The 13,293-nt window shown below is 50.3% G+C and overlaps 1 protein-coding gene across 1 annotated transcript; it reads left to right on the top strand.

Annotated features, from left to right (window-relative positions):
- The first annotated feature begins 6,981 nt into the window (after positions 1-6,981).
- On the top strand, positions 6,982-11,885 carry LOC144095119 (uncharacterized). Its single transcript, XM_077628951.1, has 6 exons — positions 6,982-7,196; positions 7,716-8,118; positions 8,995-9,252; positions 10,355-10,648; positions 11,522-11,656; positions 11,799-11,885. Exons 1-6 carry the CDS (start codon positions 6,982-6,984, stop codon positions 11,883-11,885), a joined length of 1,392 nt encoding a protein of 463 aa, XP_077485077.1.
- The last annotated feature ends 1,408 nt before the right edge of the window (positions 11,886-13,293 follow it).

The following is a 13,293-nucleotide window of genomic DNA, read 5'->3' as shown; positions in this document are numbered from 1 at the left end:
GGAATAAAAATATTTTGCAAAAATTCTGGCTCTTGTCTGTGCTGAGAGTGTGCGTGGGCACACTGAAGCTTTATCCATCAGTATCATCATTAAGAGCAGACATTACTTAGCACCATTAGATACAGGTTGCTTCATCCAATTCTTTTATGTGAAACGACTTTTGAATTGAATTTTTGTGAAGACCTAATTTGCTCGTTTTGTCACGAACCATATAAACAGCACATTGCAAGAAATCGCTCCCGTGAATAATGTGGTTAAAAAGAGCGCTAAGGAGCTTGTCACTTATCCTTTTCAAAATTTATTCCTGAGGACTTTACCTGATTTTGTGAAATATTAAGCTTGAGAAAAATTACTTGTTTACAGTATCTCATTTCGGAACATGAACATTGTGCTTGGTCCAGTGTCTACTTTGGGTTCTGCACATGTCAACAGTGCATATAGCGCTCCTGCACATTACTGCGTGGTGGATGTAAATGTTAGGCGGTGCAGCATGCTGTAACAAGACGGATTCAAACCAAGCTGCACATGATGCTGCCATCAGTGAGAGCTGTCTTGTTGCCACTGCATGCCCCAAGTGATTGTGACGAAGCTAGCGCAAGGCGCCGGCTACGTGCAAGGAGCGGTCACGTGATGATAGGTGAAGTCCATGGCTCTGTTTAACAGCTAGCACTTTAAAACGTTTTGGAAGCGGCGTGGCCTTCCTTCCGTTTGCCCAATGGCGTGCTGCAGCAATGTGCTCCCGAGACTCTTCGATGCCTGCTTCTTGTACTTTGATGCAGGTGTCACAGTGCACGGCTATCAGGAAACCTCTTTTTTCCTCTCTTCTTTCACTCCCTCCTTTATCCCTTCCCTTAAGGCGTGGTTCAGGTGTCTGCCAATATGTGAGACAGATACTGCACCATTTCTTTTCCCCAAAAACCAATTTTCAATTTCATTTTCATAGTGGTTACGGGTGTTCCACTGCTAAGCTTTAGGATGGGGGATGAAAAGAAAATTTTGTGTTTTGAAAGGATAGGGTACCATCTCGGTGAACACCTCAACCCTGCCGTGGGGAACGGCAGAAAGTATATAAAGAGTGAAAGAAGGAAGAGAGAGAGGTGCCGTAGCAGAGGCTTCCTGATAATTCAGACCTGGCGGGGTTCTTTAATGTGCACTATAAACTGCCACTTGTTATACGGGACATGAACGTTTGAGTGCAGTGGGGCCGCGCAGGGGCTCAAGGACCTGTGTGTCCTAAATTTTTTTGTAGCGGGAGCTACACTAGGCTACCAGTCGAGCATTTCGTGGTACACGCGAGGGGAAAGTTGTGCACATGCGTCGATACCATGTTACATGGGAGAGGCCAATTGTGCTCATGCGCCGTTACTATGGCAACCGGGAAGGAGTGGGTGGCTTCGTCGCCGCTCACCCTCCTTTATTCCTTCCCTTATGGCGCGGTCCAGGACCACGTACCATCGGCAAGGACCGTATGCCTTGCTATGTGTAACAAAATTTTCTTTTCTACAAATTATTACATTTTGACTTAATAATTATTTTTAATCCCTCTCATTATTATTATTAGTATTAATATTATTTATTTATTTCGAAATAAAACTCTTGTCCTTTCTCTTTATGAGGTAGAATCCACCGGTGTTGCGTTCCCGCATGCTTTTCGTTTTTAATAACTGAGTACAGGCGTACAGCCACCCGATTCTTGGCCGATCCCCCAGTGTGGGCATGTGTCATCCTTTGATAGGCTAACAACAATGACATATAAACTCGTATGACATCATAATCATCATCATCATAATTTTCATACACACGTAGAACGGCTGCTGCCAAGAACACTCGCACGTTGTGTCACGGCAGCTGGTGGATTGCGGCCGCTAGGCCTATCGCTTGTTCTTCTGTGGATAGTCCTCTGCTCAAACCTTCCTGGCTGCGCTAAGGCCCTGTCACGACCGGCGCCGGGTGGCCAGCCTTGCGTTATTTTGCTCCTAAAGAAGCTTGAGTTCGACGAGGGATCTTTGTTTTGCCTAAGGTGAGTAATTTTGCCTCCGCGACAGCGGCGCCCTTTATCGCGAATGCCTATTTAGCCTTGCGTGGAAGACTGCTCGCGCCAGCTGCAATGGCCGCACAGTTTTCTTTACAATATGCCTCCAGAGCACGTGAGGCCAGTAGGACTTCGAGATGCATTGCAGCGTCCCGACAGCGTTCGTCTTCTGTTAGACACGCAGCACGTTTGTGGCTCCCGTTTCCCACTTACGTGCAGCGTTCCGAGCATGACGCTCTGCCTCGGCTGCATCTGTGACCCTTCCACAACGAGTTTTATGTGCCACTTCGCCTGTGGTAGCTCTACCATAACTGTTGCGGTTGGTACTGCACAGGAACGCAGAACGCTGCGTCGTCCAGTCACAGCAGGTTATCTTGGGACGCGTTTGTACCCGCTGCGGTGGCTCAGTGGTTGGGGCGCTCGGCTACTGATCCGGAGTTCCCGTGTTCGAACCCGACCGCGGCGGCTGCGTTTTTATGGAGGAAAAACGCTGAGGCGCCCGTGTGCTGTGCGATGTCAGTGCACGTTAAAGATCCCCAGGTGGTCGAAATTATTCCGGAGCCCTCCACTACGGCACCTCTTTCTTCTTTCACTCCCTCCTTTATCCCTTCCCTCGGTTCAGGTGTCCGCCGATATATGTGACAGCAATTGCGCCATTTCCTTTCCCCAAAATACCAGTTATTATTATGGAACGCATTTGTCGTTGTTTATAGCGCTTTTTGTGACATCTTTTGTTGCCCCGAGTGATTAGGACCAAGCTAGCGTGAGTCGCCGGCTACGGGCAAGGAGTGGTCGCGTGATCCTGGGTTAGGTCCATGTCTCTTCGGTTTAAAAGCTAGAGCTTTAAAAGGTACTGGACGCGGGGCGGCCTCACGTCCGTTTACCCTGCGGTGTGCTCTGCAACGTGCTCCCGAACGAGCTGTCCACGAGATTTTCTTCGATGCTGCTGCCTGTACTTTGATGCTGGTGCAGCTGTGCACGTGATATCAAAACCCATCTTCTGCTGTGGCTTATTGGTTATGAAAAAGCTATTAAACCTTACGCCCCTAATCCGGGGCAGGAATAGCGCACTGACATCGCCTTAGCGTTTCGCCTCCATCGAAACGCTTAGGCGCCCGTGAGCTTTGCGATGTCAGTGCACGTTGAAGATCCCCAGGTGGTCGAAATTATACCGCAGCCCTCCACTACTGCACCTCTTTCTTCCTTTCTTCTTTCACTCTCTCCTTTATCTCTTCCCTGAGGGCGCAGTTCAGGTGTCTACCGATATGTGAGACATACACTGCGCCATTTCCTTTCCCCAAAAGCAATTTTTATTTTCATAGTGGTTACAGTGTTGCGCTGCTGAGTTCTAGGACGCGGGATGGAAAGAAAAAAAAATTTGGGGGGGGGGGGGGGTGGGGGGGATGAAAGGTACAGGGCCGTCTACTCTTAGTTGGAATGTCGCTCCGTGCTGCCGGCGCTCTGAGGGGCGCCTCTCGCGGGCGCCGGAGGGACTATTGCGCAGGAGCAGTGAGAGCTGTAGGCGGGGATTCACGCGTCGTCTGCTACAGTGCGCTCTGTATTGCGGTGAAGTGGGCTTCAATTTTGAACTGCGTCCGCATAACGCCCATCGGAGAAACGTGAGAAGCAAAACACTGCTGAGAAGCCTATCAGCCGCTTCTATCCCGTTGCAGCAACAGTAGCAAAGCTTTAACTATTGCGTGGCGCGCACTTTCTCCTGAGTGTCATTATTTGTAGGTTTCAAATTAACCGTGCAAGCAGAACACATTGGTACTGTTTCTCAAACAAAATAAAAGCAGCTGATAGGCTTCTTAGCAGTCTTTTGTTTAGTCAAAAACATTTTTGCGATCGGCGTTATGCGCACGCAGTGCAAAATTGAAGCTCCCTTCACCGCTATACAGAGTTCACTGTAGCAGACGACGCATGAAGCCCCGCCTGCAGCTCTCACTGCGCCTGCGCAATAGTTTCTACGGCGCCCACCAGAGGCGCCCCGTGGAGCGCCGGCAGCACGGAACGACATTCTAACTCCGAGTGGACGACCCTGTACGTTAAATCTCTGACATCTCGGTGAACACCTCAACCCTGCCGTGGGGAAAGGGAGAAAGTAGAGAGTGAAAGAAGAAAGAGATAGAGAGGTGCCTTAGCAGAGGGCTCCTGATAATTAAGACCTCGCGGGGTACTCTAACGTGGAGTATAAATTGCCACTTGTTATACTGACATTGGCAAAACGTATATATGGAGAACAACCTATGCTTGCAGTGCTCAGAACATGTGTCAGTAAGGAATCGATAAAGGAGTGAGTGAAGCAAGGAACGGAGAAAGAGGTGGCGTAGTGGAGGGCTCCGCCAGCAAGCTCGGCAAGCCGTGGCATGTCTTTTTATCTTCATTCAATTTCACATTCCTGTTTATGCACGCCCCTGCGGCTCCATACTGCGTCTTTCCTTTCCTCCTTGTCCTCCTCGCAATTCCAGCTAGGGCGGCTGCTAAGTCTTGCAGAGCGATACGAGAAAGTTACTGTGCACTTTCCTCAAAACACGCAGCCGTGCGCACGTGAGCGCATTCGAATGCCGCGTTAACGAGGTGCGTTGTAGTCCACGATGGATATTGCGAAAGGTGTGTGCTGTGGCGTGCTCGGAGATTCGCCATGCCGGCAGAAGGGATTATTCTACATTCCGACGGGAAAGTCGATAGCATCCTGATATCGAGCTGAACAAGAACACACCGTTAGCGGCGGCGAAGACGGAACTACTGAACTACTTCGACCGATATGCCGGCGCCGTTGGTCGACCACATCTATCGGAAGAGAGAGTGTTGAAAGAATTCGTATGGGGGGGGGGCAGTCGGCTTCCGCTGAAACCAGTAAGCATAGCTCTACAATTTTTTTTATTGGAATGTACATTGGCATGGCCCACCCTGCCAAGTGGCAGTTATTGTTTGATCGCGGGAGGTTGGTCAGCCAATGAACGCTGCGGCCTATTGCTGCAGTGCCGCGTGTCTGCCACAACGTTGTCAGCGCTAATGATTGCAGTCCACATCTCTCTAACCACCGCCGCGTACCTCAAAGCGCGATTGAGGTGTCCACTGACCCAGAGAGCCAGCTATGCGCCTTTCCTTTTCTCAAAATCAACGTAGACTTCGATGTCAGTGGCAACGCTAATGAACAGCTTTGTATATCCTGGATTAGCTAAGCAAATCCTCAGCCAAATTTTTTGTGCTGCAAAGAGTGGGAACAAATGCTAATCTGAGCCTTCATGAATCCTTGCCCTTTTGAAACTATAGCAATGGAAGCAGCGCCAGGCAGGAGAGGTAGTCGAACCGCAAGGCTTGTTAGAATTAGCGGCGCCCTGCTCGATGACAAGATCTCCGGTTCGTTGCTCGGGCTCATGCCAATGCAGACGAAAGTGGGAAAATGGTCTCAAGCTATGATTTCGGCGCTCACTGACTATGCGCTACGTAGCTGTTGTTCCGAACCACTCCATTGCGATGAAGAGCCGTAATCAACTAAGTCCTTGCGATTCTCAACGCGCTCGTCCTTCATCGGAAGGACGGTGCTGGCCCATAATAGACCAAGGCCCCTTGACGTATTTCTGGCCTACAAGCTTGTCATTCATCCGAAGCTCTCCGCTGCGGTGTCGCGCCGTTGTCGGCCCTGGGCAACCATTGGCGAGTGGGGCTGCTCGTGTTTTCAATTCATTCCAAGCATACCGATGCGATGCCGAGGTGTTATTAGTTGGATTGGTGCCCCATGTGTTCGTTATTCACCCGAAGCACATCGCTGCTGTGCAGGCCCGTAATTGACCTAGGCATAATATTGCCCTGTACGGTCATCTTTCATCGAAAGCACTCCGCTAAGGTGTCGGCCTGTAATCGACCTATACCACCTAAACATGCGGCCCCTCGTGTTCGTCATCCATCCGAAGCGTTCCGCTATGGTGCCTTGCTTAGGCCACCTAGGCATAGCAGTGCCCCACGTGGCAGTCGTTCATCCGAAGCACTACGCTCCGATGCCGTTTCGCAGTCTACGTAGGCCTTAGACCTTGGTAGGTCACCTCCCTGATCGGTGGAGACTACTTGGAGGAAAAGAAGCCTCTTCCGACACGCCAATTGCAACTTTCTGGTGCAAGAATCCTGATACCCTCTGGTTTTTGCAGGAGTCATATAGGGCGTTTTGCGAGATGTTCGTTGTTCGTCAATTGGCTAGACCACTCTGCGATTCCGAGCAAGACTAGAAGGATGCGGTGCTTAATGTGTCAGGATGTGGTAGCGCTGTGTTAAAAATATAATAATTTGTCTTTGAGGAAAGGAAATGGCGCAGTATGTCTCATATATCGTTGGACACCTGAACCGCGCCGTAAGGGAAGGGATAAAGGAGGGAGTGAAATAAGAAAGGAGGAAAGAGGTGCCGTAGTGGAGGACTCTGGAATTTCGACCACCTGGGGATCTTTAACGTGCACTGATATCGCACAGCACACGGGCGCCTTAGCGTTTTGCCTCCATAAAAATGCAGCCGCCGCGGTCGGGTTCGAACCCGGGAACTCCGGATCAGTAGCCGAGTGCCCTAACCACAGCCACAGCGGCGGGTGTGTGTTAACTGCAATCACAGTTTTTATGCCAGAATGAAGTCGTGGTGCCCAACATCAGGGATGCTGTCACCCATGCCCATGATGCAGCTGCTGTATTCAGCTCTAATTACTTATGCAAAGCCTCTTCGCAGCTCGCACCAAAGGCCAAGACAGCGAGCAGCTCCAGGTCCACCCGTCGGTCTTCTTGTGTGACTTCCGCTCAAGCAGAAGACATAGTCAAACTCAACTCATAAGCCAGTCGGCGAGTTTGAAATGGCACGATAGTCACCTGCCAATATGGAGCCTCCTGCAAAGCCGTTTCTTCCGGGGCCGATGGCACCGACGTCCGCGTTTCGCGCTCGCGACCGGCAGGACAACTGCCGGGAAATGGCGCTAAGCGTCCATTGTCTGGACTCCGGCTGGGGCACGCCGACAGCGTCTCAGCTTCGGCGGCTGCTCGGTCTGCAGTGCACCGTGGGCCAAGTGGTGGCCGGAGACTGCGGCGAGGTGGCAGTCTACGAGAGCCCCACTTGGACGGCAAACGTGACGCTGCAACTGGAGCGGTCACCCAAGGACTCGTTCATGCATATCGTACTTAAGTGGTGAGTGCGCGACAAGTACTTCTGGCTTTTCCCTTAGCCAGTCTTCGGTCGGCCTCAACAATCATATTGTCAAGCCTCTACTGTCGCGTAAGTTGAGAAACTCTTCATATGGGCTGACATGGGTCCAAAAGTTGGAGGTTAGCAGATTTGTGCGCACTGGAACTAAGGTGACTGCAGTGCCATTTGAGCAATGCAGATGAATTGTGAAGCACTGCTCAGAATATGGTGATCGAGAGGAAGAGGTTGTAGAGCTTCGTAAACAACTTACTGCGCAAATTATTATCGGCATCTCCGTCTATTCAGTTTCAGAAACCGGGGGGGGGCGTGTTTATGCAGACATTTCAATTCAGAGTTTCTTGCCTGGTGCAATTAATGAACTATCGGTTTCTGCGGGCTCATAGCCGCCATATTGAGGTGGCTAGGGTGGTGAGAGTACCGCCATTTGTGTTAGAACATATGGCTTCTTAAGCTTGTACCAGCTCTTGGTTCCGCGCGTCAATTTTACATTCACTTCCGCAGGTGCGACCAATGCCAGAACGCCTCTAATAACGGCGCGGCTGCGGGCAAGTCCGGCCCGCCTGAATGGTGGCTCGCATCCGAGGAGCTCGAGGAGTTCTGCGACCCGTACAGCACCCAGATAGCCACGGAGCACAAGGACGTACCCGTAAACGCGTTCGCCCTCGGCTGCTTCCTCGGGTACAACACTTTTGTGGCGCACTTTGACAGCACCAACACCATGCCGCCTCCGCCATCGCCACTCTCGTCGGCCAAGTCATCGTCCTCCCTCTCCGGCAAATCAATGTCTGTGAAGCGGGGAAAGAAGGGAAGAGCGGTCAAGTCTAGCTCCCCTTCAGATGGGACAAGCTCATCTGCGAAGACGTCATGTCCCAACAGTGAGCTGACCTCGTCTGAAGGCTTTAAGGTGAGATGAGGTTCCCGTAGGGTGTTTTCTGACAGCGTCCGTCCAGAAGTTTGAGTTATGGCAGTGGCGGTTGCATGGTGGAAGGTCATGGAAATAAACTGCATTGCAGTCTGTGAGGACATAAAGTGTCGTATCCTAAAAACACCGTGTTTTTCTGCTGGGTAAATAGTTTAGATGATGCTGAGAGCCCCAATCATAAGAGGGATATGAGAAGGGTAGTGAGGACTTCTCAATTCATCACTTTTCTGGAAGGCAGTGGCAGCTCATAGGCACATTAAATCTAACCCTTTTTTCCTGGACAGGTCTTGGGTACGTGATGGCAAAGCAGAGCTTCGGGCCTGATGGTCACGCACTTTGGCACATGGGCCCCTTATCCATCATCTGGTTCCTTACATGTCTAGTTGGCTTGCTTGGCGCGCAGCCTAAATTGTTGTGGGAATTGAATTCTGTGAAGAGCGGCTCCAGAAAGATTTAGAAACACTAGTGAGAGGGGAAGGGAGAGTTCTTTACACTGCGTGGATGATTTCAAACAACCAATTTTATGTACTCCTTCCTGTATCAACGACCTGCGATTCGTCGTCCAATTTTTCTTACGGTGCAGCGATTTGGGGTGACGAGGGTAGGTTGCATGACTTCGCAAATGATGAGGAAATGTATCGTCAATCTTAAAAGAGGACTCTGGAGGGGTTTGATATACTGTGCTTACAGTACATAAAGCTCTTCGAGGGCCTGGAACGTATTAGCCACGCTGCATGAATTGGCAATTGCAAAACTGTACCAACATGGATAGGCATACTTAAAAAGTACTGCACTTTCGCAGTCGGAGCGGAATAATTCGGTTTCGGCCCTTCTTCTGAATGCCTTCTCTTCCACCAGGTGACGCAGTGCAATGCACACTTTGAGCACTGTTCCAATGGGTTGTACCTGTACTTCGTGGATGTCCGCAAGCGTAGCTCCACGCGGTTCCGGCTGCTGGTGCGGTACTCGACCATCTGCCGCATCATTCTGCGCAAGACGTCGCCGACATCCACTATTGTCTACCTGCAGCTGTTGCACCCGCCGCTGCTTTACAAGGTGTGCGCTGGCAACAGCGCCACCAGCCAGTGCAATCGCGAGGGCGACTACCTGCCACAGGTGAGCAGCGCTATATCGTTAATTGCTTTCAATGGACTAAAAGAAAAAAACCCGTGTACAAACACACTCCTGTACTCTTACGGTTTCCCCTTCCGCTACAGTTTCCATTAGTCGTAGAGTTCTACATCACTGCGTAGAAGGGCAGCTGTGGCGCAACACGGAAAATTGCAGGACTGCAAGGAAAGCTGTATAGAAAACTGGACCACTGACTGCTGTGGTGAAGGGAATGTTAATGGGCGTAAAACGTATTTTAGGCGTCACCGGACTTCTCCTGCTTAAAAGAGCGCGGTGTAAAGCTTCACGACCACTACCAAGAGTGGACATACATCCTTTCGCTTCTGCGTCCTCTGCTCCTTGTGCACTTTCACTCTAACCGCCTAGCCTTTGTTTCCCAGTTACTGGTATCTGAAATTTTTTTTCAACCATGTCCCGCTCCCCTTCTTTCTCGAGAGGCAGTAACGGACATCGGGCAATGGGAATCCACACAAAAGTTCCAAAACGACTACGCCGGTATGCCAATAGTTTAATTTGACGGGGCAAGAGCCCATATATCCTTATCCCATTCACAGGGCATAGTGATAGTGTGGCAGTACAGTCGTGACCTCACTGTTTTTTGTTACACAAACAAAGTTATGACAGTGGTGGCTCTAGAAGCTCCTTACTATTACAGCCATTAGTGTAGATTATGGGCGCTGAACTTAGGTCAGTCATCATCATCATCAGCAGCAGTAGTGTAACTGTGACAGCATAGGACAGAGGATTTTGCTCTTATCCCCAATTAACCCTGTCCTTTGCAGCTGCGATCACCTTATCTCTGCAAACTTCCTAATTTCATCCGCCCATATTAGTCTCTGCCTCGCACTGCTACACTTGCCTTCTCTTAGAATCCACTCTGTTACCTTAAGTGACCATCGGTCATCGTGCATTCGCATTACGTGCCCTGCCAATGGACTGCAATGCTATTTTTGATTTCTTGATTTTAACCAGAACATCATTAACCTGATTTTGTTCCTTGATCCATGAAATAATATTAAATTGATTCGAGTCAGCCTCAAAATAAGCCGCACAACAGCTTGCTCACCCACCACCTTTCCTGTCGCAGTTCGACCTGTCAGACACCACCCCGTGGGACCGGGCCGTCGAGTTCGGTGAAGGACCCTTCAAGTGCGGTGCCGACGTTCTGGGCAGAAGTCGCATGATGCGCCTGACGCTCAGTGGACCGCGCCACTGGGCGCCTCTCTGCAACCTGATCCTGCGCACGCGCAAAAACGCGCAGGTTTTTTACGCGCCGGTGCGCGAGTTGCAAGCGCGCGAGTTGAAGGCAGTGGCCAGGCCCAGCGTGCAGGACTTCGGCGTCGTGTACGCCTTGCTCAGCGTCTGGTCCGAGAGCTTTCAGGTAGGGATTTAACTCATTGCATGGATTTCTTGTAAGCTCTACCCCAAGAACAAGGGTCAAAAGCGGACGAATTAGAAATGTTCGAGGACGTCGGCGTGAAACCTCCGATCCTCTTGAATATTTCTTGTTTCAAACTTCTCGCTTTCTGTAGAATAAGTTAAAAGACATACAAGACAGACAGTACAAGACACCCTTTGCGTGTCTCTATATCCGTCGGAATTGGATCAAGTACATCACGTAATTTCCATGTACAGAACCTCCAAGATTAATGTCAAGTACGTTCTAAACGTAGATGCCGCATGGGCTGAGTGGTTACGGTGCTCGGCTACTGACCCGGAGGACCCGGGTTCCAATTCCGGTCCCGGCTGCCACGCTTTAGTAGGGGCGAAAGGCAAAAGCGCCCGAGCGGTGTGCGCTGTCGTTGGTCGATAAAGATCCCCAGGTGGTCGGCATTACTCGGCAATCGCCTACTGCAACGTCCCTGATAGGCTAAGTCGCTTCGGGACGTTCCCCCCATACCACACTATACCATTTTAAATGCAGAATCAATAAGGATTATCACGAGTGAATGCATATTGCTTCCAAAGTAAGGGTTACATTGATGGGTCGGATCTACGCTATTGACGGATAAAGATGGCCTTCGTTCGGGGATTTGCTGCGTTGGCGGTTCTGGCATATCGCGCTGTGCCATGACCTGGCGTAAATATAAAACTGCGTCACTATTCCATGCGCGCATTTTTGCGGACCTACGGTGTCATTTTGGGTTTCAATAGGGAGCTTCCCGAAGCGAAGGAGAATTAAGCGGGCGTACGACTCGAACGGCGCTTGAAAACTGCACTGTCGAACGCAACACGTAGATTACCACCTTTGCAGGTCACCGATGAGCTGGCGATGGATGCTCAGAGCTGCCGGGAAACGCTCCTCGAGTTGTCTGCGCGCGCCGAGGAGTGTCCCCGTGCCCTGGAAGAAGCCCTCTTCGAGATCTATTTCTCGCTTAGCCAGGGAAAGGTGAGAGCCCGGTTTTTCAGGCTGGCTTTAACAACAAAAGCTTAAGGGCCCTCTTTATGTCCGTAGCCCGCTCGCCTCGCACCTGGCCTGGCGTTCAGTAAGATTTGTTTTCTGAACTATGTTAAGTAAGCTTTTATTGCAGAATTCTGTACTCAAGACAGCAGCAGAAACCGTGTTCTTAGAGCGAAAGCTCGACTCTTCCCACTACAACTCCCAAGGTCATGTTTAGTGCTCGTTTAACCTTGAACCGGCGCAACGAAGGCGTAGCAAGAAGCGTCATATTATGTAACTCGCTGTGGATTCGCCGCAGCTGCGCTCGCTCCGGGCCTCTTCGCTGCTCTGCCACGTGTCTAGCAAAAGGTTGCAAAAAACAGTTGCTTCGCTGGCGCTTGGTCTCTGCCTCGCCATGGATAACACGCGCACCAGACCGACTCCAGGGCCAAACCATATGTACCCTTGCTTAACAATTGCTTTCGCTCATATCACTAGGTTAAACAGGCGCTAAACCTCTGTTAGCTTTTTTTAAATTAGAGTGTAACTACAGATGTGTTTTATGTAGCAGAGCATGTTCAGTTCGTGCCCATGACAACACTATACGCGCACGTATGCAGCAGTGGAACCTTGTTTTTTCTTGGATAGTGATGGTAAAATTAGGCCAGTGGCAACGTTAGGAAGCCAGTGTAACGAATTATGAAATTAAATTGAAAGAAATACATTCAAGTTTGCAATATCTTCTTTCTTGGGAACGCGCGACCGACCAGAAGCGATGGACCTCCTCCACCATGTGGTTTACTGGGAAGCACAAAAAATGGACGAGGGACGGATTAGGGGACATAGAAACACGTTCACAAGCGCTTGTGTCCCCTACTCCGTCCGTCGTCCGTTTTTTGCACTTCCGAGTAAACCACATGCATAAACAACTAGCCTGGCAGGTTGTTCTCCTGAACTCCTCCTCGAGTTTCCCCAAGATGAACACCTGAGTGGCACCTGCTTCTTTCCCGACGAAGTTGTTACAAGTGTAGTGCACTGTTGGCATCAGCATTCCGCCTCATTCCTTCACGGCGGCTTGCAGGCTATATAGGGCAATGGTAGCGGAAGTGTGGACTACCAGAGACTGCATCGGGAAGTGGCATGCTGCTTTCTTAGCAAAGTTTCACTTGAACCTTCCAAAGATGTTGTATCTGCATTATTGTCGGCACTTTGCATGCCGTGACCAAGCTTGCTCACGAGATTTTCTGTTACAAAATTCAAAGTCCGGTTTCCTGTGTATTCCCAGCATATCGCAAAAAATGTGGATAACGCTTGCTTTCATGCATGCGAGCCACCGTTGTCGGAAATTTTTTATTGTGTGCCTGATCGTCGGATAAATAGCATAGGAATGTGTGCACGCTGATATTAATATAGCTGCTCTTTGAACGGTTGCGAACAAATGAGGGGATAGGTCGTGCTATCTCTTTCACTGTGCTAGCGTACGGTGCATACGGACGTTCAGGGAGCGCTTATTCAAAAGGTCTAAGCGTAACACCACGCGGGCGCCTGGGAGACCTCTGATGTTCGTGCAGAGCTGCATGAAATGGTGTTGACCGCGCTGCTTTAAGGTGGCTACAAGTGCGCGATATTACAGAACTGAACGAGGA

This window comes from Amblyomma americanum, chromosome 1 (assembly GCF_052857255.1).
Source record: "Amblyomma americanum isolate KBUSLIRL-KWMA chromosome 1, ASM5285725v1, whole genome shotgun sequence".
Taxonomy (NCBI): Eukaryota; Metazoa; Arthropoda; class Arachnida; order Ixodida; family Ixodidae; genus Amblyomma; species Amblyomma americanum.
The sequence above is the reverse complement of the archived record's forward strand: the minus strand, read 5'-3'. Positions and strand labels throughout refer to the sequence as shown.